The sequence below is a fragment of the Xenopus laevis genome, chromosome 3L (assembly GCF_017654675.1).
Source record: "Xenopus laevis strain J_2021 chromosome 3L, Xenopus_laevis_v10.1, whole genome shotgun sequence".
Taxonomy (NCBI): domain Eukaryota; kingdom Metazoa; phylum Chordata; class Amphibia; order Anura; family Pipidae; genus Xenopus; species Xenopus laevis.
This window is the reverse complement of record NC_054375.1, coordinates 112,353,403-112,376,813: the sequence shown is the minus strand read 5'-3', so window position 1 is coordinate 112,376,813 and position 23,411 is coordinate 112,353,403. Positions and strand designations below refer to the sequence as shown.

Sequence of the window (23,411 nt, the reverse complement as noted above, 5' to 3'; positions counted from 1 at the left end):
CTTTCTGGATAATGGGTTTACATATAGCAAATCCCATACTGTAAAAATAATTTAGAAACCTATATGGGGAACATTGTTAGGAGTCTGGATGCAGAGAGTGAATAGCAGATGTAGGTATTACTAGCACATTGTTAATTTGCTGAAATAAGCACAGGATGTGTCACGCTGGACTTCATTTCAAAGGCTAAGGTACCGTTTTATTATTACAGTGAAAAAAAAATCTAAAAATCTGGATTATTTAGATTTAGAGTCTACAGTTCTGTAATTTGGAGCTTTCTGAATAATGGGTTTCCGCATAACAGATCCCATACCTGTATCTGTAGACAAACTGCAACACCCCTAGGTTTAACTTGTAGTCCCAGATCTGAAAGCAGAAGTCTACTGGATTAGCACTATTAACTGATGCGTTTAGAAAAAAACATGTTTTCTGATGACGGATACCTTTAAGCTTGATGGCTGCCCACCTGCAACAGCCCCCCTTCTTCTGTGTTGCAAACTTCTATAAATTTCACTTCCCCATCTTACTGAGCTGCCTTTTGTATTTATTTTTATTGGTAGCAAAGTCTCCTTTGATTGGTTCACTGTCCATATGGTACAGTATATGTATACGGTACATTTCAGACTGTTTACTGCTCAATCCATGTCCCATGATCTGTACGTGTTACGCTTGACAGTCAAGTGCAAGAAGAGGGCCACTTTGCTTTGGGAGCAGGAGATTGCTGCTTGATATCTATATGGTAAAACAGACAATAACACCAGTGAAAAGTTATAGAAAAAAATGAATGGATGAAACTTAGCATCTCTATTACCCCAACCCTATATAAAGCTTCTGTATTCTGTATTCATTTGTTAACTCTGTATACACTGTCCATATGATGTTCCTTAGACTGTAAAATACAATGGGCACTTACAAAACCTCGATTTTTTTCTGGTTGAGGTTTTTTGGGCGAAAACTAAAATTTAGATAAAAAAACTGGAATTTTTCAAGATTTATTATACCCCGAATCTGCTTAAAGTCCGAATCCGAAAATCCGCCATCTCAAACCTGTCATGGTCATGTATAAGTCAACAGGAGATGTCCCTTTTACAATTTGAAGATCTGCTCTGGGTTTTGTCAAATAATCCTAAAAATTCCAAATTGCGCGATTCGAGTTTTCGCTCGATTTATCGAGTCTTTTCCCGAGCCGATTTTTTCAAGTTATTTTATTGATAAATAAAATATTGCTTTATCAATATAAGATGCATAGTTAATACAGGTGTTGGACCTGTTATTCCAAATGCTTGGGACTTGAATTTTCCAGATAACAGATCTTTCTGTAATTTGGATCTTCATACCTTAAGTCTACTATAAAATCATTTAAACATTAAATAAACCCAATAGGTTGTTTTTTCCTCCAGTAAGAATTAATTATATTTTAGTTGGGATCAAGTACAAGGTACCAATCATTTTTAAACATTTTAATTATTTGCAAAAAATGGAGTCTATGGGATACTGCCTTACCGTAATTTGGAGCTTTTTAGAGAACGGGTATCTGGATAACAGATCCCATATCTGTATTAATAATTTAGAAACCTATGTGGGGAACATTATTAGGAGTCTGGATGCAGAGAGTGAATAGCAGATGTAGGTATTACGAGCACATTGTTAGCTTTGCTGAAATAAGCACAGGATGTGTCACGCTGGACTTCATTTCAAAGGCTAACATATGCCAGTATATTTATTTGCATTGGAAGTGATCGTTCCAGGACTATTTATTATGAACCTTGGGCTGAAGCTTTGCCCATGAACTTTGTGGAACCATATGCAGCTGACACCTGTGTGCTGACGCAGTCGATGCAGAGCTTGGAAAGAACTAAAATTCATTTCTGGACTACCTGCCCTAAGGCCTCGTTGTTTTTCTTTAATGGGAGAAATTCAGATGAGCAAACTTGCTGCTAAATTATGTTCAATTAGATTAGCTTTGTTTATTCAGCATAACATAGAACTGTTTGCATCACTGGAGGCTATTTATCATAAAGGGTTGCTATAATCCCAAACATGTTTTCTGCACTGGGTGATCATGGTCATGTTGTTCCCTGAGCGTTTAGTAGCTCTGATGATGGGAATTGCCCACAAATTCTCTGGACCCGTATAGATGAGTTACATAACTTGCACTCACAGCTCAGACCATTTTGGCTTGTCGATGTTCCATTATCAAATGGTAATCATCTGCCCTGTAAGTGCACTGCACTGGTCCCTGCAATACCTAAATGTGAAGCAATTCCAGGGGTTTTGTTGCCCCCCAGTGGAGCTACTAAACAATTCTATTGTAATTATATCCATTTAGGCTAAAGGGTGCCTATTTGTTTTCTACCAAGTTTCTCCACTGGCTCACTGCTTTATTGAAACTTACTTATTAAAACTGGTCTCAGTGGCTGTTGCCAAACATACTTTGCTGAAGGGTGTTTCTGAATTAATTTACATATGAATAACTGATGTGCAAAGCAGCTTAGCATTGGATCAGGAAAGTCCCAAACTTGTCATGATCAAGAGCTATCTAGAATATATTATTCAAGCATTCTTTTAGTTTAAGTAGCACTAATACATAGGGGGTTATTTATCAAAGTCCGAGTTTATCTCAATATTTTCTGCTACAAACTCCAATCAAATCCGCTCGGTTTTTTACGTTTGTTTATTATTACATTTTCACAAAAATTTGCTTTGCGGTAAAAAAATCAGATTTTCAAGATTTTTTCTGAATTTTCACCGAAAACCTCAGGGTATTGCACAAAACCCATCGCACATCAAAAAATCATTGGGACTTCTCCCATTGACTTATAAGCAACCTCGACAGGTCTGAGATGCCTGATTTTCAGATTTGGATTTTTCCATCCTCGGGGTTTAATAAATTCCAAAAAATTTGTGATTTATTAAATGTCTGATTTTATAAATACAATCACAAATTTTTCTTGATTTTTGCATACGGAGTTTAGTAAATAACCCCCTAAAAGTGTGAGAAGGAAAAGAAAATCTAAGTGAGTCTCTGGTATACCCTCTACCATGTCTGTTACACATTGTTATACAGGTATGGGATCTGATATCCTGAAATCCATTATCCAGTGTTCAATTACCTGATACCCCTGAAATCACTGATAAATAGTCAGCTCTTCTAAGAATTTGGATTTAGTTAGGAGGACCCATTTCCTTGGGGGTTTATCCTGTTTGTTTTCCCTTGTCTCAAGGACCAGGATATTCTATTTCTGTTTGTATGCTGATTAACCATTTAATTGCTGGTACGAAAAGTGTGTGGCTTAAGTACATTAACCCTTTCACTATTAGAGTGCCTGGCCTCTCTCATTGCCAGGGTCAGTGTTTTGTGGGTGTCAGCTCGTGTTTATTGTGCTGGTGTGCTATTCTAACCTGTGTTTAGCTGGAAGTGCCATAATCGTGACACCAAACGATTAGCATAAACTCAATGGCAATCTTATCACCGCACTGGTACCCAGCATTTATCATGAAATGGTATATTCTGCATTTTGTAAGCCTCTTAGTGCTATAGCTATGTTTCATTTACCAGACTTCTTAGGAAGACAAATGTAATTTGCCTCTAACAGACTGGTAAAAATGCTAGAGATGATATCACAATTCCACAACTCATTTTTAATCTATAGACTGTCTGCTTCATATCTGCTAAGTTACTCTTAGCTTTCATTGAACGGAAATTTCAAGTTAGTAGCACAGATGTTAGTTATACTGCTTTTGGGGAACAGGGTCTTGCAGTTACAGAGGATAAAGATGAAAGTTTATTCCTAACTGCTAAGAATTCACTTTGAAAAAGTGTTCAAAAAGTTTTCCCATAAAGTTTGGACTTCCTGGTGTTTTATTCATTTGATGTTCTAGTTTCATAATCCACCATATCTTCTTCAAAAGACTTAAGGGCCTATTTATTAAACCTTGATTTTTCCTGGTCAAGGGGAAAACTCACATTTTTAGAGGAAAAAAAAACCTCAAATTTTTAGAGATCTACCCCAAAGCTGCTAAAAATCCGAATCTGAAAATACTCATTTTGGAAATGTAGAGAGATAACAGGTATAGCACGCACTCCAAGTAGAATAAGTATTTATTGATTAAAAGGTAACATTATAAAAGCATCAACGTTTCGGTTCTTGAACCTTTGTCAAGATGAAAAACCAAATGTGACAGTTAATACAAGGTTACAAATATTTTTTGTAACCTTGTATTAACTTTGTGTGAAAAACGAGATTTGTTTTGTAAACCCTAAATAAATTACAAAATCACTTTAAAGAGAGAGGTATAATTACCTGATTATATATTTACTGAAGTTAAAAAAGAGTAAAACCCCTCTCTGTCTAGTTGCCGACCAATTAATAATACCACGTTGATTACCAATATCTATATTGTTCAGTTCTTAGGTTTCCAATGATTGTGAATAATCTATAATAATAATAATTTATTGAAATTATTCACAATCAATCGAAACCTAAGAACTGAACAATATAGATATTGGTAATCAACGTGGTATTATTAATTGGTCGGCAACTAGACAGAGACGGGTTTTACTCTTTTTTAACTTCAGTAAACCTTGTATTAACGGTCACATTTGGTTTTGCATCTTGACAAAGGTTCTAGGCCAAGAACCGAAACGTTGATGCTTTTATAATGATACCTTTTAATCAATAAATACTTATTCTACTTGGAGTGCGTGCTATACCTGTTATCTCTCTCTCTCTCTCTCTCTCTCTCTCTCTCTCTCTCTCTCTCTCTCTATAAAATATATGTGCACATACCCGATAGGTTCTAAATTCTGACTATGAAACATGCAGAGAGTGACACTGTATTAAAGGCTTCAGATATAAATGAAAGCAGTTTGCAGCATTCTTATCACTGCCTTATCTGCTGATGGAAAAAACACCATAAGTAACATAAGCCTTAAGGCGTAAATGTCAAGTCAGTTATTTCACTTTAACTCCACCCCCCCGCTCATTTAATACCCACTGAAAATGCAGCAGACCTGTATAAAATGTACCAATAAACGAAGACGCCATTTATTATTTACTAGTCATCGAGATTCATTATTTCTTAGCTATTAATTTCTCAAACCAAAGTCCCCCCTATTATTACATCAGTAAAGCTTTGGGGTTAAAGCCATGCAGAATAAATGTTTTGCAGAGCTCAAATGTGGTTCTTAGAGCCTGCCAAGTCTTTACCACATTTGGCACGCAGCACCTCTTGCAAAAATCTCTTTGGGATTCAAAGATTTTTGTCTATAAAACTGATCTAGACTGATTTACCTCAACATATAAAGGTTCGGAGTTAACCCTTGCGCCTCTGCTCCCGCTGATATTTTAAGCTTGTTTATGGCTTGAAACAAAATATGAAACTAATAAAAATGCAAAAGTTTGTTCTCATTTGTTTTGCAGGAGCCAAATTATTTTCTCGAATATCAAACAGAAGTTGATAATCCTTGTCCTCTGAAAATGAAGGCTAGATGTACCAGGACAAGAAGCAATTCAACAAGTATGTACATCTTATAACAGCTTATGTGTGTGGAGCTTAGTTGGTTTTAAAATGCTGGGAAGTGTCAGTTTTCAGCAAGTACTCACTTAATGCTTAATTATTTAGAACCAGGCTGGACAGAGGGAAGAGTGCATATATACCTACTCTTTGTGCAACATCTGTTGTAAAGTGTGTGTGCTTTATTAAGTCCTTGGGCGAGGCACCTTGTCAGTGTCGGACTGGGACACCAGGGGCCCACCCAAAATCCCTAGAACAGGGGCCCACCCAAAAACCTTAGACCAGGGGCACTACTATTTATCTCCTCATTCAACCTCTATTCTCCTAGTCTCTTTTTTTACATACTATAATCTATTATTCCATCTATTTAGCCTCTTCGTTCTTAAAGAAATAGGGAATGGCCATGAAATAGGCCAAATATTTAGCAGCATGAAGGCCCCCTGACACCTGGGCCCAACGGGACTTTTCCTTACACTATTGTAGCTAATCAATTGGCAATAAACTGCCTCGGTAGCTTTCCTTATGCTTTAAGACTTAATTATAGTACCTTCCTTTTTTCTTACTATAATCAATAAAAAAAGGTATAACATATACACCTTTTTCAATGAATTGCCTGTTCTAGGTGTCAATCCTTATTGGATTGGTGAAATTGATCCTCAGCTCACCAAGAGACCAACACACTGCCGAGAGAGACACTCAGCAAACCTCTACAGCAACCGGAAATCAATGTCTCAACAGCTAGACTCTTTATCAGGTGGAGTGCAGGTATAATTTAAACCAATATGCACTAATGTACAGTATACACAGACAAGGAGCAGGATTGATCATGTTTACCTTCATTAAATAATGCATGTCATTTAATTATATACATTTATTTGACCTTAAATTACAGAAATACTGTAGCTATGAGGAACAGATGCATATAATTGTATACAGATGAAGACAGATAGTGTCTTCTAGTGTATAAGTAGAATGTGCCACAGTGTCACTCAGATCTGCCTTCAGAGGTCACCAGGGAGTCGATGTGATCTGTTTTTGCACAGATGATCCCCAATATTATACCCTAAAATAAACAGACAGAGGGAGCAATACTGCATTCAGATAAGGGAGTGAGTTAAGTGGCCATAGACATGCAGATTATTAGGCTATATGGGATGAATGAACGTCAGTTCCAATCTTCTGACTTGCAACTAACTATTCAGATGAATATAAAGTTGTAAAGAGAACAAATCACACGATGCTCTGGCCATCAATTGACAGACAGCAAATGTATAAATGTTATGTCCGACAAATAGTACTGACATTCTCCCATTGATAGGGAGGCAATACATGCAGAGATATTATCAGTAGCCAATTTAAATCTTTTAACCTGTCTAATCGACTGAACGAACCGATCGCCAAGGCACAAAAAATGACAGGACAATCCACACATGGTCCGAAAATTACACATTACAATTACAAATCTCTGTTTCGTACTTTAGTATCTTTGCATCTATGGCCAGCTTTAGTGTAAAGTGAAATGTACAAATGTGATTAGTTTGAACTACAACACAATAAGAGAAGATAATAGTGGGGATCCTTAACCTACAGCACTCCAGCTATTCTAATACTGGCATGGGATCCGTTATCCGGAAACCCGCTATCCCAAATTACGGAATCTCCCATAGACTCCACTTTATCCAAATTATCCAAATTTTTAAAAATGATTTCCTTTTTTCTCTGTAATAATAAAACAGTAGCTTGTACTTGATCCCAACTAAGATAGAATTAATCCTTATTGGAAGCAGAACCAATTAATTAGGTTAATTTAATGTTTACTGTACATGATTTTCTAGTAGACTTAAGGTCCGAAGGCCCAAATTACGGAAAGATCCGTTATCTGGAAAATCCCAGGTCCTGAGCACTCTGGATAATTGGTATCTGTAGTTCCTACCACTTCTATGCCTCTGGGCTTTAGTCACCGCCCTCTTTGCAGTAAGGAGTGTAAAGCTTATTATTATCATGGAAGAACAACAACAGAGATAAGAAGGCCAATATATTTTTCTAGGATAGATCCATTGTTATACCATTATGTGTTGTGATGGAGTGCTCACCTATGGCTTTATCACACTATTCAATGCCAGTTGTTTGCACAGCCAAATAACGTCTGTAGCCTGAAGATCCATGCTTCATTTCACTAGTTCAGCCCCACAACGAAAGCACAGAAATACAATTGCATACACTTGAATCTACTATTCAAAACACATATGTGGGCCAATATGTTGTCAATAAATAATGTTCTTTTGTTTTGAATTTTAATGGTACTTCTGCTTTCTTTCTGCCTTAAGTGATAGATATTTAGATCAGATCGGCACTATAGTTTCATGCCATTTACAACATGATGCATTTTACTGCTTGTTACAGTATGAACTTATCTAATGTGAGTGAAGGGGAAAGACATGGTAGTGGAGTAGTTATAAAACAGATCATTTGAACCACTAATATGGCAGAAAATAATGTTGTGCTATTTAGCTGGTTTAAGTTATACGATGTTGGCTTTTACTGCAACAATGTCTACACTACCATTATAGCTACAGTACATAATGCCTCTGTGTGACCCGATGCATTTAGCCGTACCAATGTTACCCTGCAGGGTGTTTCCCGACCATCAAGATCTCTGAGTACAGCACAGCTAATAAACACAAGAAGTCTTCAAGCATCTATGATTTCCAACATCATCTTAATGAAAGGACAGGGAAAGGTAAATATATTTTAGCGTTGTTCTTTATTATGTATGAAATTAACAGCATTGTCAACGGCATCATAAATGAGTATAAATGGAACAGCCGTTAAAGGGGTGGTTCACCTTTAAGTAAACTTATATAGTTATACAATGGCCAATTCTAAGCAACTTTAGAGTTGGTCTTCATTATTTATAGTTTTTGAATTATTTGCCTTTTTTTCTGACTCTTTCCAGCTTTCAAATGGGGTTCACTGACCCCATGTAAAAAACAAATGCTCTGTAAAAGTATAAATTTATTGGTATTGCTACTTCTAGTTACTCATCTTTCTAATCAGGTCCTCCCTTATTCAGGGTCGGGCTGGGGGGCACTGGGCCCACCGGGACTGCTGACCAGGGCTCCTCTCCAGCCCCCCGTCCCCCTTGTGCATACGCAAAGGGCACCCCATTGGCATGCATGCGCACATGGTGCCCCTTCAACGTGCATGTGCACAAGGCGATGTTTGTCGCCAAAAATACATATATTTTAAAAAGAAAACAAGCATCGGGAGAGGGGGGTCTGGCCCAGCAGGGGCCCATGAGGGTCGGGGCCCACCGGGTTTTTTCCCGGTGTCCTGCCGGGCCAGTCCGACACTGCCCCTATTCATATTCCAGTTACTTTTTTAAATCAGTGCATGGTTGCTAGGGTAATTTGGACCCCAGCAACCAAATTGCTAAAACTGCAAACTGGAGAGCTGCTGAATAAAAAGTTATATAATTCAAAAACCACAAAAAAATTGTCTCAGAATATCACTCTCAACATAATGATAGGTGAACAACCCCCTAAATAATTATTACTAAAAAAAAAGCAAAAGAAAGGATACTTCTTCCTTAAGCATTTGTAATTAGAAGGGGATTCTTGTAGCAGAGGCTGAGGGATATCTCTAATGATGTTGAAGAAGGTTTTTTATAATTTGCTGCTTGCAAAAGAAAGAAACATCTAACGTAATCACTTCCTCAGAAAATGTGGATTCTACACCAATAAACTGCAAAGCTTTCGCTGGTGAAATGTGATCATGTGCCTTTCAGCTCGTGGGCAATTTTACTTGACATATATAATGTTGGTAGGTGTAATACTAGCCAAGACAAATGCAGAAATCCACATCCCCCCAGACTAAATCATCCCTGGAAACTACTGAAAGCAGCAAGCTATTTTGGACTGTGTCCATATTAAATAAACTCTGGTCGTGTTTAGGTTATCCAGAGTTCCTGGCATCCAGCATGTTTTGTCTTTTATACCGCTGCACATTAACACTGTTTAAACAATGTACCTCTCTTATGGTGGAAGCAATTCCCTGATAAATGCATGCCCAATCGTAATAGAGCACTCTTCAAGGGTAGCTTAGAGAAGAATCAGACAAGTGCTATTAATAACGTGGAGGTAGGTATAGAGCAGGCTAAGCAGACTTATTTTGATTTTCCCTGATTTACTTCTTTTTCACACCTGGAGACTACATGAGTATATTCACACTTGCTGATGAAGCCATGATTGGCCACTACAACAAATTATGGAGAACTGTCATGGAACATTGTCGTGATTGCTTCCCTATAAATAATCATTTATTATGCGGATCAATAATAATAATGCTCAGCAACAAGGCTGTTAAAATAATAGAGTGGTTATTACCTACATGAAATATCACCAATGCAGTTACCCATGATAACCAATTAAAATGATCGTTTCACAAATTAGAATATAGTTACTGCAGTTCTGTAATTCTGTAAAAGGTGTCAGAGACAAAGCAAGGAGATTATTTATGATGTACACACAAATATAGGAGAGGTTTCTGCTGTAGCTAAATTCAAGTTGGCATGTAGAAGACCAACCAAAAAGTGCCTCCCTACTAGTTTAATTGACAACAACATGCTATTATACCAATTCATGAAGAGTAAACCATTGCCACATAATTTATTGCAGAGATTTAAGTCTCTGTGTGTGTCCGCAGGTGTCTGCTGTACTTGCACATGGTACAGGTATTATTATTGTATTCTGTGTTTTACATAAGAAATCTTTAACACTACACCAGACATTTGTCCTTTCCTCTTTGCTCTTTCCATCTCTATTTTGTTATATTTTTGGCTTCAATATTAAGGCTAGAGGGGAAATCTGCTGACTGGGAAGTTGGCTTGTCAGAATCATTTTGAATGAATGTGGGCGCTTTGATTTATCCAGTCATAACACAGGAAAGTGATTGAGGGAGACAATATAATTAAAGTGAGAAAATAAAGCCATAACTGAAGTCACCCAATCAATGCAAGTTAAAGACTAATTACTACCTGCTAAGGAATAGAAGCCAAAGATGGGTAGAGATTTTACAAATGAACTGCAAAAATTGTAGCTATGTTTCTAAACGTTATAATTTGGTTGTGGTAAAAATGTTGTCATTGCTCCCCTCTTAGGGTTTGGGATTCAGTATTGTTGGAGGAAAGGACAGTATTTATGGGCCGGTTGGCATCTATGTGAAGACAATTTTTCCAGAAGGAGCAGCAGCGGCTGATGGGAGATTACAAGAAGGTAATTGTTTTCCAAGAGGGTATTTCTAGTGGTGGTTCAAGGGTCTTTAATGCCTGTAACAACAGGGCACCAGAGAACTAGCAAGGCAGCCAAGGCTGATGAGAAAGCTGATGGGCAGTGGCAGATGGGTGCTGGCCTGACTAATGTGTAATTTCAATATACGTCTGCAAAAAGGATCATCTTCCCCAAAGTTTGGGGCCTGGGAGCATCTAGAAAGAATTTGCTGTGGGTGTCACTAACTTGTAGTTCTGCCACTAAATGCAACTTCAGCCACACTGATTATTATGCTTCTATATGAGCAGTCACTGATTTGGCTCAAGCTGATTTGCCACAGAGAATCTGTGAATCTGTGCAGTGGATGCATCTTTTGTACAGTCTTGTGGAATATGTTGGTGCTTTATAAATATGTGGTAGTAGTAATAATTAGTGATGGGCGAATAAATTTGGCAGGTGCAAATTCGCAGCTAATTTGTGCATTTTGCCGCCGGCAAATAAATTTGGGAAACTGCAGCGTACATTTGGCGTCAAAAAATCCGCCGCAGTGAAAAAGTTTTGCTGTGCGTCAGAATAGTCGCATACATAAAAAATTTTCCCCGATTTGGAAATTTTGCTGGAAATTCACAAATTTTTCAGCGAAGCAAACGGGACAAATTTGCCCATCACTAGTAATAATAATAATAATGCGATTTAGTAGAAGGAGATCTGTCTGTTGGTATATGATAAATTGAATAAAAAAGGGATCTGACGTTTGTCAGTATATTAAAAGGTAAATTATAAAAGGAAAAAGAAAAGTATCCCTTATTTACCAATCACGTTAATTCACTAACACGGTTTCTATAAAACAACTGGATGCTTGTACTTTTTATAAATGAACGTTCTATTATAATAAATTACAATTGAGATAAATTGTAGGTGAAATTAAATTTCCTATAATCAATAAAGTGCTGGTGTACTGATATTGTGAGTTAATTTATCTCTTTATTCACCTACACTTTAGGTGCGAATAAAGATATAAATTAACTCACAATATCAGTACACCAGCACTTTATTGATTATAGGAAATTTAATTTCACCTACAATTTATCTCAATTGTTATTAATTATAATAGGACGTTCATTTATAAAAAGTACAAGCATCCAGTTGTTTTATAGAAACCGTGTTAGTGAATTAACGTGATTGGTAAATAAGGAATAATAATAATGCGACAGAGCAAGATCCAGCAGACATTTAATATTGACACTGTGTTTTGAACACCACTAGTTATCTCTTTGCCTCAGCATTTCTGTTATAAGGGTTCAGTTACAGAATGTTTCAATTACTAAAATAATTATGAGGTGTAAAAGTCAAATGTGTTAGTGTGAGGTGAGCAAAAGTTTTAGTTTGAAAAAAGTTTTGGGTTGAAAAAACACATTTTTCCAGTGGAGAAATTTGTTGGTTAACTACAACAAATTAACCCTCGATATTTGGACTGCCGAATGTAAATCCTTCGACTTCGAAAATCGTAGTCGAAGGATTTAGCGCTATTCCTACGATCGAACGATCAAAGGAATAATCGTTCGAACGAACGAACGATTAAATCCTTTGAATCGATTGATTCGAAGGATTTTAATCCATCGATTGAAGGATATTCCTTCGATCAGAAAATTGTTAGGAAGCCTATGGGGACCTTCCCCATAGGCTAACATTGGCCTCGGTAGGTTTTAGGTGGCGAAGTAGGGGGTCGAAGTATTTTTTAAAGAGACAGTACTTCGACTATCGAATGGTCGAATAGTCGAACGATTTTTACTTCGAATCGTTCAATTCGAAGTCGAAGGTCGAAGTAGCCTATTCGATGGTCTAAATAGCCATATTCGACCATTCGAAATTCGAAGTATTTTTTCTTCTATTCCTTCACTCGAGCTAAGTAAATGGGCCCCCAAGACATTTGACGTTTACACCTCATAATGCCATGAAACATGATATAAATAAGTCCTTTTAACAATAGGAAGGTGCAAAGAATTCATATACTTGTTACTTGGTAAAACTACTAGTATCCATCAAATACTGCATGAAGATTTCTTAAATGTTTCCATTTGTACTGCTAGGGGTGATTTATACCAAACAGTGTTCCGATTAACTCACTGGAGGCCAGTGGCTCAATGGACTGGTCTTTAGTCAATACATCCAAAAACACGATGGGAATAAAATTGGCTAAGACACAGCCTGAATGGATTTTCCAATATGTCTGATCAGAATCTCCAGAATTTTGTACATATTCTGTTCATAGACATTTGAGTGCAAAATAGTTATTGTCTTAAAATCTGCTACACAACCCCACACACAGTGTTTGTTTCTATTCCATTAGCATATAAATGGGCTGCTGAGAGATAGCTGTACGCTTACAATTCAGCTAAAAAGTTACATTCTCAAATGTTTTGTTACAGGGGATGAAATTCTGGAACTCAATGGCGAGTCCATGTATGGGCTAACACATAATAATGCTCTGCAAAAGTTTAAGGTATGTGATGTGGCTGCATTTGTGCAATCAATCAGCCATTTATTTTTTCTATAAATAAAACTATTCCTGTTCTTTAATGCCTTAATGGTCTTAGATTTATACTGAGATAATTATTTTGTATTACTTATCGGTCTAGTCAGGCCCTCTCCTATTCATTTTCAAGACTGAGAGCCCACAGCGTGGTTGGGTAAGTGGGATCCTAGCTCCATATAAAGGGTTAAGTTGCTATCTGGAGAGCCTTGGGACAGAAGTTACATATTTCAAAATTCAGAAATAAAGTAGAAATAAAATCCTGTTTCAGTTTGTCTTCTCACAGAGAACTGCACACTCAGTATAAAGATTATTGTATGCAAATTAGCCATAAAAGCTGTCCCATGTTTTTCAGCCACAGATTAGGTCTTCATCAGGGGTAAAAAGAATAAAAAAATGATAATACAAGTACAGAGGATTATATACCCTCTTCTTCTTAACATTTCAAGAATACTGGGCACCGCTCATGAGGCATCTGACATCACTTCTGCTTCCTATTTGTTCATCAGCACATGAGCAGCAGAACCAATTTAAGTTGTGCAGCCAGACCCCTTGTGCTCTTTGAATGAATACTAAAAAGATACTTTGTGCTCTTGCACTTGAGCCCAGGGTTTTCATAAATGAACACTTAAAGTTTTATGAATGCTTTGTTCAGCAATCCCAGGGGAATGCTTCAGTCTACAGTTATAATAGACAAAAGGTCTGATGATGGCTTAAGTTATGGTGGGCCCTGGGCAAATGGCCTTTATCCATTTATTAAAATGGCTCTGATAAGCAGCAGTGAATGGATGCATGTGCATTCCAGTGTGTCATTTCAGCACAACTGCACATGTGCAAACAATGGTAGGATGCATATACCTCCCTCCAATATATTGTGACTACTTGCTTTTCCTCAGTTCTGAAAATATACTCTACAACTGTTATCGTTCTCTAATATTCCTCTCTTTGCTCTTGTCAGCAAGTGAAGAAAGGCGTGCTCACTCTGACAGTTCGCACAGGACTTGGCGCTTTAGAAGAAAAGCCTGGCTACTTTGCCTCCCAGATGTTTCGCTCCAAAAGCTCCAGTTGTTGTGTAGCCAGAGAGCATAGTCCATTACAGTCGGAAAGCCATGCATTCTTATTAAGCTCCCACAACCCCAATGACAGAGTGCTGATGGAAGTGACAATGCACAAAGGTAATGGCTATAATTTAGAGCTGTGTCTGTATTGCTTTTAAACAAAACTTGTCGTCAGGATTCAGGCATTGGTCAGGACTGGCAGCAAATAGAATGGGCAAACAGCTCAAAACCAAAGAGTTGAGAAATATAGAACATCCATGAACTTAGCAAAGTAAGACCTACAGTATGATTGGGCATTAAATCTAGGTTTAAAGAGTAGATTTGTTTTTAATTTGGCAGGGGTTGGCATGGTAATGTCATGGTGTGGCACCAGCTTTATGACTTCATCATGAGTTTGGCTGCTTGTTATATTACTTAGTCACTGGGCACAACCTCACTGCTGGGTAAGTCACATAGGTAATTTGATTCGAAAAAAAGAGTTCAAGTGCATAACCTTGCATTTATCAGAATTTAACTTTTTAAACACTGAGCCCAATTCTCCAATTTATCTGCAAATTGCTGGGACAGCATGGAACGTATAGGTCTGCACAAGTTAGTATCATCAGCAAAAATAAAAACAGTAATTTCAATGCCTACCTCCAGGTCATTAATAAACAAGTTAAAATAACAAAGGACCATGGACAGACCCAAGCAGTTTTCCCAACATACAACAACTTTATTCACACATTCTTACTAACATGAACAGTAATCCCTTACTTTATTATCTCCAGCTTTGTGGTCCCAAATTATGTTTAGAATGGAAAGAGAGCAGTGCTTGTATGGTTACCTGTGAGGGGTATTCACCCTGGTGGCCTAGTGGGCAGGGGCGACGCCCGCCACTCCGATCTTCCTCTTCTGCACCGGTTTCTTAGTGCGTGCGGCGCGCATCTACTGTTTATATAGGCACATTGGTGCTGGCATAATGAAGTCGGCGCGCAATGGCGCCAAATTCAAACTATTTAAAGGGGACTTGGCATCCTATTCATTGCCCGTTATAGGTTCATCTTGTGAGAGTTCCTGGTGCTATTTCTTGGTAAATCCTGTGTTCAGATACCTGTTTTGACCCTGCCTGCCTGACTTTCCCGGACTTCTGTGATCCCAACTTCTGCTTGGTAACCGACTATTCTGATATCTGTATTCCGACCTGTGCCTGTCTCAACCATTCTTGATTGATCTCCCGGCTTTGACCCCCACCAACCTGGCCTGATTTGACTACGCTTTCTCTTACTCCTTGAGCTGTGACCTTCTGCCCAAAAGACTTTTGCTTACAATCGTGCCCCTCTGCTCATCCAGAACCCTTAGCTTGGCTCCTCTTTTTATAAGACCTGGCAGCATCCGATTAGCCGAGGGCTCCTCCCAAGGTGAAAGGTGGCTTATAAAGGCGGAAGCAAGAGCTGAGACCAGGGAGCCTAGCATTGGTTCTGGATTAGGGTGCCGATCGTGACATTACCTCTGTAACAAGCAAACATATTCCTGAATGCATTGTTTTTTTTTATGTCTTGGCTCCTCTTTTTATAAGACCTGGCAGCATCCGATTAGCCGAGGGCTCCTCCCAAGGTGAAAGGTGGCTTATAAAGGCGGAAGCAAGAGCTGAGACCAGGGAGCCTAGCATTGGTTCTGGATTAGGGTGCCGATCGTGACATTACCTCTGTAACAAGCAAACATATTCCTGAATGCATTGTTTTTTTTTATGTCTGAGCAATAATAACCAGGTGTACATCTATATATATGTCAAATAGTCCTAATAGTCACAACAAACTGGCATCCTTGTGACTTACTGCCTTCCTAACATAGAGCTTTTTCTTTTAGAGTCGGGTGTTGGCTTGGGGATAGGACTGTGCAGTGTTCCAAACTGCGGGGGAATTTCCAGCATATTCATTCATTCACTCTCTCCTGGCTCTGTGGCTCATATGGATGGAAGACTCAGGTATTATTTGCATGCCTGCAACTGTAGTAGCTCAAGGGTGAAGATACAGTGGAATGCCATTTTTATTTTCTTTTTGTGCATTATTTAGATATTCAGAGATTAACAGATAAAATACATCAGTAAGTATTGTATAGGGAATATAGCAGAGGATCATTAAAGGAACAGTAACACCAAAAACTGAAAGTGTTTTGAAGTAATGAAAATATAATGTAGTGTTGCCCTGCACTGGTAAAACTGATCTGTTTGTTTCAGAAACACTACTATAGTTCATATAAACAAGCTGCTGAGTAGCAATGGCGGAAATTGAAAAACGGCTAAATGGCACAGGATAAATAATGGATAACAGATAGCATTATGTTCTACAGAGCTTATCTGCTATCTGCTGTGTAACTTGAGCCTTTTCTCCTTTGAATGGCTGCCCCCATTGCTACACAGCATCTTATTTATAAAAACAATAGTCGTGTTTTTGAAGCAAACACAGCAGTTTTACTAGTGCAGAGCAACACTGCATTATATTTTGATTACTTTTAAAACAATTAAATTTTTTGATGTTACTGGTCCTTTAAACAAAGGTGAATCAAACATTATTAAACCCTGTTCATTGCATTTGAATTCTTTTGTTGATGCAAGCAGTTGTATTAGTGAACTGCTCTGTTTCTCTTGCTTCAGAACTTGACTTTTTGTTATTTACTAAGTGCTAAAAAAAAGAAGTCCTCATCCTTCATGTAACTTGCTATCAGAATGCATGTCTTGGCCTAAAGTAAAGCTGCTAAATTGCCCAAGTACACTTACTCAACGCAATCAATCTGATCTTTGCTTTCAGGTTGTACCAATATGCTGTAGAATGAGGGACATATACTTGGGCAGGCGTTTATACTTCTGTGTTGGTTTAGCCCATGCTGCAGGAATTTATATTTATCAGTTAGCCACACTCCATTCTGACCTGATCAGAACTCAGTAATTGAGTGTGCCACTGTACCACTCCCTAGATGCCTGACGTGGCATCCTTATATAAAAATTAGTTGGACACAGGAGTTGCACACACTGAAAATGATTAGGGTGTTTGACTTATCTATTTAACTACAGAAAGTGAAAGGCATTAATGTTTCTGGGGCAAGCCTCTCTTCCTCACAATAATTACTGTGATACTTTACCTGTATTTACCAATTGATCAAATAAGATATATTTCCACCTAATAAAGGAGCATAACTGACTTCATTGAACCAGTGAAATGTGAATATCCTTATAAAAACTCATACTGCAAATAAACGTCTTTGATTTTAGGTTCCTATTCTGCCTGATGTTATTTCAGGCCTTGTTTTCACTTTGACTCAGTGTTTTCCTTCCGGCGTTTCCTTGCCTAATAAGCATATAGAATTTGTTGAATTTTTGAACAATACAGAACTTGCAGGGTTAACGAGCAAAGACCTTTTCTGAGATACAGTGGAAATACTTGCAGTTGCATTCTCACAATTTCTTCCAACTTCACTGAAAATCAATTGGAAGAGCCAATAAAATCCTCACCCTGCCAGGGTAATTTGCAATTGATTCTGTGGCACCAGACTGCATTGCTTTATTGTGGTTTCACAGGGTGCATTTATTTACTAAATTTACTATTTATTTACTAAATAGACATGATTTAAATTATAATATACATATATTTATATCAAAGAGAATTATAATAAATTTGATAGCATGTTATCTGTAATGATGCCCTGCTGCACCTCTGTTATTTTATGTAATTTAATGACATTGTTGTTATTTATTTCAGTTGCATATACTGGATTAAAAATGTTTTTGAAAAACATTTAGTGGGATTATATATTAAGGATTGAGTTGTGTTTCTGACAAAATTCGAGTTTTCAAGTTAATTTTTTTGTCAAAAAAAACTTGAATTCTTTGAGTTTTTCCAAAAAATAATACTTTCAAGCTTTATTATACTCTGACGTTTGAAATAGCTCAAATCCAAAAATACGCCATCTAAAACCTGTCATGGTCATGTAGAAGTCAATGACAGAGGTCCCTTGAGCAATTTGAAGTTGTTATTAGCCTGCATGAGGTTTTTTGCCCAAAAACTCGATCAATTCGAGATTTTTCCTGCCAAAAACGCGATCAATTCCAGTTTTCATGTTGTTAACCCCGAACTTGCTGATTCAAATTTTATTTTTAATTAGAAACCATTCGACCTTTGATAAATAACTCTCCCATCACCATTAGCTGTTGTAGATCTACCATCCCCATCATCCTCATGGGTAACATGAACCAGTTTAGCAAAACCAAATAAATAAAATGTAAACACAGGAGGAAGACATTAAAGTCAACAACAACAAAAAACTCAAATCTGCACTCATTTCTGAAGAAATTCAAAAAACAAAATTTGATTGCTTATAAGAAACTCAAACACAGTGAAATCACATTTTACCCTTCACTTTCAATGAGTAAATTTAACATTTCTACTCCAACTGCCATTGACTTCTAAATGAACTTGCCAGTGTTTATATTTTGTATTCAAGTTTTCAAGTTTTTGCTAATGAGTCTCAAAAATGCAAGTTTCAGAAACTCTAATTTGAATTCATGGTTTTTGCTGCAAATATGGTGTTATTAAAAGCAGTAATTTAGAGTTAGTAACTCCAAAAAAACTTACACTAACTCTAACTTGCAATAAGCTGCACTCCAGATTGTGATGGAGAAAATTGTTACTCCAAATTGACTAAAGTAGCATTCTGGAATGACAATTTAAGTCTACAGTTTACAAAACTGCTGTATCTCAAAATAGAGTGAATATGATGTTCTTTTAACTGCAGCTTAATTCCAGTAATATTTCTTACTACAATTTCTTGGTTGGGAACCAAGCTTACTCAGGTTTCTTTTCCCTCCCTAGAGCTGGTGATGAGATTGTGGAGATAAATGAGAGTGTTGTCAGTAATAAATCTTTAAATGAGGTGTATGCACTTTTAAGCCACTGCCCATCTGGTCCTGTCACTATCCTTATTAGCAGGCATCCGGATCCACAGGTAACTTTGACATTTTTTAACATAAGATAGGCAGAAGTTGATTATGCAGTTGATTATCTGTGCACTGGGAATCTAATTATCTACCTTGCAAGGACCAAACATGGAGTAGCATCAGTCCCCCTGTTTTACCATGTGTAGCTCAAGAAATAACACACACTATAGATGGTTTCATGATTAAGAGAAGGTACAACTTGATTTTATGGGGAACAGGGATATAGGGAGACTGTTAGTATGACATAAGGTAGGACAAGATATGGGTGTGCTGATCTTCTTTATTAGGGTGCAACAGAGGGAGGGTCTGCATTGATTTCTATTGAAAATGAATGTATTATGTAATGTATAATGTTTACTTGCACATGTTTCAGATCTCTGAACAGCAGCTGAAAAATGCTGTATCACAGGCTGTGGAAAATAGCAGATGTGAAAAGGATCCTCACCCTTGGAGCTATGAAGGTATCAGAGTCAAATACTAGAAACCCATTTGCTTTCTGCATCAACCAAAGCTCATACAAATCCTGAGCATGTTGGGTAACCCTCTCTCTGAATGCTGGGAATAAGCTGTTAATGCCCCATTGTTAAAGAAGATCCTTTATCTCTCAGATATAGATGCTCCATGAAAATAAAAACATTTTATCATTTCACATAGAATTCTGGTGTAAGAAATAGTTAAAAACGCAAAATCCTCTACAGGATTTTTTTTCTTCCTTCTATATCTGAATACTGGGCCACACACAAACAGTCACACCATTGATTCATCCAAAAACCATGCAGTTGTTTTAAATCAGGCCAAGATTCACTGTAAATGGACATAAAAATGAACAGGGATCAGCTCCCCTGAATACTTGCCAACATAACCTCCTGATAGACCTAATTCTTAGCTTTATTTGGTAGGGTCTTGAGCTAAAGGGGACTATGTGTTGCCTTCAGCTATTAGAACGGTAAAACAACAAGCCTTACCCCAAAAGCTGTTTTGCTGGGGTTGTTTGGAAAAGGCTAAACTCAATGATCATATTTAATCTTCTAAAAGTGTAACTATGTACAGTATCCATGTAACAGAGGCTGCAATCTGTACTACATAATCCCCAACTCTTCTGTTTTTTTCTAACATACAAAGGTACAGGGCTTATCAGAATGCAGGAACTTACATTCATTTGGGCTTGGGTCTTTCATCATTTAAGATACTAACCTGAAACCACTGTTTTTGAATATTTTTAATACAATTTTAAGAAAATGTATATTTATTCAAATTGAGCCATTCATTGCTACGACTGTATGACTTTGAGTCTCATTTATATTTTCATTGCAGGTGAGAGAAAGTTCTTTTCTTGCTTCCATGGCAAATACCAGTGTGAAAGCTGCATAGGAAAGCATGCTTCTTATCTGTATAACAGTCGTAGAGAGCAGAAGCAAATGGTCCGCTCCAGCAGTGAAGGAAACGATGGTCCTACATCCCTAGGTCCCAACATGAACTCCTACCAGTCACATGTTCTGGCAAGTAGGGTGCATAGTGTCAATGTCCCTCTTGGAACACAGACAACTATACTGCATTATTCTACTCCAGTTAGGGTGGAAAACCATTCCCCTGTTAACCCTGAAGGACTAAGCGGGTCTCAGGTATCCTGCAAGAAATCCATTGGCCATTCTGGAGAGATCCTTGTGAAAAAACTAACAACAAAACCAATTCCACCACCTAGAAAGTATTATAAAGAAGACCTAAGGGAGGATGTAAATCACAATCAAGAAAATGGACAATCTGTGGATGTAAGGATTATGTTATATTAATATTCAGTAGCTTAAAAATGCTTTGGTTTCCATGGCACTACCAATAATACAGGGCACAGGAAGTGATGCCATTAGTGGAGGACAAGGAAGACTGACATAACTGAGCAACAATAAGGCTGTGAACGGAAATCATGCTGCAAACAGCTGCCAAAAACGTCACTCTAAACTGTAAAAATGATCTAGTCAGCAGCTCAGTTTAACCCTCAATATCTCTCTGCTCTAAATGGACAACAATATATTCTTATCACTTCGCCTTTTGTCTGTGCTGGTTGAAGTAGAAAATTGCCAGTTCCCATCGTGAAGTTCTGCAAAGTGCTGATAGACATAGGGAAGTTGTCAGTTCTGCTGCCAAAGATCTAGCTGTGTACTCCATATGTTAGTTCTATAAAAGTATTTCCTATATTCCTATAACGAATACACTGAATCATATCATTTCCAGATGAGGTCTTATTGTAACCGGTATATGTTCAAGCAACATACATCAACTATACTGTTGATGCACTATACTGTATGTTGCTTGAACATATAGATACTTGCAATGAATACAGCCAGAACAGCAGGGCATCCATTTAAATTATTAAATTTCATTCTAATGATAAGAATAGTAATATGGGCATTTTTAATCTACTGTAGCTCAGGGGCAGGCTTAGGGCAACTGGGCAATAACTAAATGGCTGTTTAGTAATATGATCATGCTAGAATGGCCATGTTTAGCAAGAAACTGAGCATACTTCCTAGCATTACTGAAAATCATGATCCTTTGGGCCAATTTAAGTAAACACCCCCACGTGACCAAAGTTTAGGTGCAGCTTCTCTATTTCTTACACAAACAGTATATCTCTTTGCCAGGTAAACAAACAAACAAAGGTACAATGCCTCCTGGTGCCATCAGAAAATGGTTAGTGTGCAACAGCAGGACCCTGGGGCTGTACCACTATTACTAATGGTCTATGTAAACACGGAAGCATATGCCATTCATTTGTTTCTTAAGTAGAATTTCCCACTTTATTATCAGCAGAGAGTCCACAACTCTACATTTACAGTAGCTATTTATATAGAGATTTGTTTTTTTATTATCTGAGACATATTTTCATTGTCTCTGCTAGTTTAGCAAAGTCCAGTCATTGCAGCATTTTTTTCCCTGTCCTTGTACCGTCAGGTCACATCATACTATGGCAACTAGCGTTCTAGACATAATGTTATCTTGTAACCAAGTAACCAATTGTTCTACCCCCAAAACTGATGTGCAACTACAAAAATATTCTGTACAATAAAGAAGTGCCATCTTATTTCAAAACATGTGAATTTTGAAGTGACATAAACAAAAGTTATCCTGGTTCAGTAACTCACAGCAAAGAAACAATTAAAGCCTTTGACCAATGTTCCCTCTAATTCTTTCTTGGCTATGTGCTCAAAAATAATTCTTTTTTGCGCAGATTTTAAACCTGAGGGAACGTTGTCTTGAACAATTAAAATACAAAATAACCTGATACTTTATTGGACTAAAACAAGGTAACATCAATGACTAGTATGAAGGAAGAGTTTGTTGATCCCTCTCGTTTACAGATCAAAAATAGATTTTTTGCCTTTCCCTGGATCAACTTACAACGTAGATATAAAAATGCTTACCTAATTCCACAAATAGAATTGCCGGCCTGTCCATATGCAACCAAGTCTTTTCAGTAATTCTCAGTAAAAGGAACATTCATTTTCTTTGGTTGCAGATGTTATAGCATCCCAATATATTTAACTTGTTCCTCATTCCATAACGATTTTAATAATTTATACCAAATCATTTATAATAAATAAAAATGTTAACATCACATGGGAACACATGAACAAAGCAAAGAAAAATACGAGAACCCCACTAGACAGGAAAATACCATTTATATTGCTCATTCTGTAAGCGAATACAGATGATGAAATCTAGTCTACAAAAAAATGAGTCATTTTCTTCCTAGCTGAACGGCAATAAAACTCATGCAAGCAACGAATATGCAGCAGTATGAAACACTGTGCTATTTGGCTGAACTCTTCATTAACCAGAGCTGTCAGAATGGGAGCTAAGCAAGAAGCAGCACATTCGTCTACTTTAATCGCAAGGATCTTTGTAAGCATCTTTGTAAAAATTGAAGAAATTCAGGATGTGGTTAAATAGAGGAAGTATGAGTTTTCCCTGTATATCACCAGTATAAGAAAAAAACACACACACCATGCAGTTTGACAACCTAAAAGTTTATTAATTATTTACAACCTGTGTCCCTTCAGCTGCTGGC

The 23,411-nt window shown here is 37.4% G+C and overlaps 1 protein-coding gene across 1 annotated transcript in view; it reads left to right on the top strand.

The window, feature by feature from the left end:
• Positions 1 to 23,411, top strand: part of il16.L (interleukin 16 L homeolog) — a 66,037-nt gene that overhangs the window by 27,753 nt on the left and 14,873 nt on the right. Inside the window, exons 4-13 of the mRNA XM_018253145.2 lie at positions 5,422 to 5,518; positions 6,138 to 6,280; positions 8,148 to 8,255; positions 10,674 to 10,788; positions 13,212 to 13,285; positions 14,274 to 14,490; positions 16,222 to 16,339; positions 19,221 to 19,353; positions 19,719 to 19,806; positions 20,660 to 21,114. Coding sequence (XP_018108634.1) covers positions 5,422 to 5,518; positions 6,138 to 6,280; positions 8,148 to 8,255; positions 10,674 to 10,788; positions 13,212 to 13,285; positions 14,274 to 14,490; positions 16,222 to 16,339; positions 19,221 to 19,353; positions 19,719 to 19,806; positions 20,660 to 21,114 — 1,548 coding nt within the window. The remainder of the gene's footprint in view (positions 1 to 5,421; positions 5,519 to 6,137; positions 6,281 to 8,147; positions 8,256 to 10,673; positions 10,789 to 13,211; positions 13,286 to 14,273; positions 14,491 to 16,221; positions 16,340 to 19,220; positions 19,354 to 19,718; positions 19,807 to 20,659; positions 21,115 to 23,411) is intronic.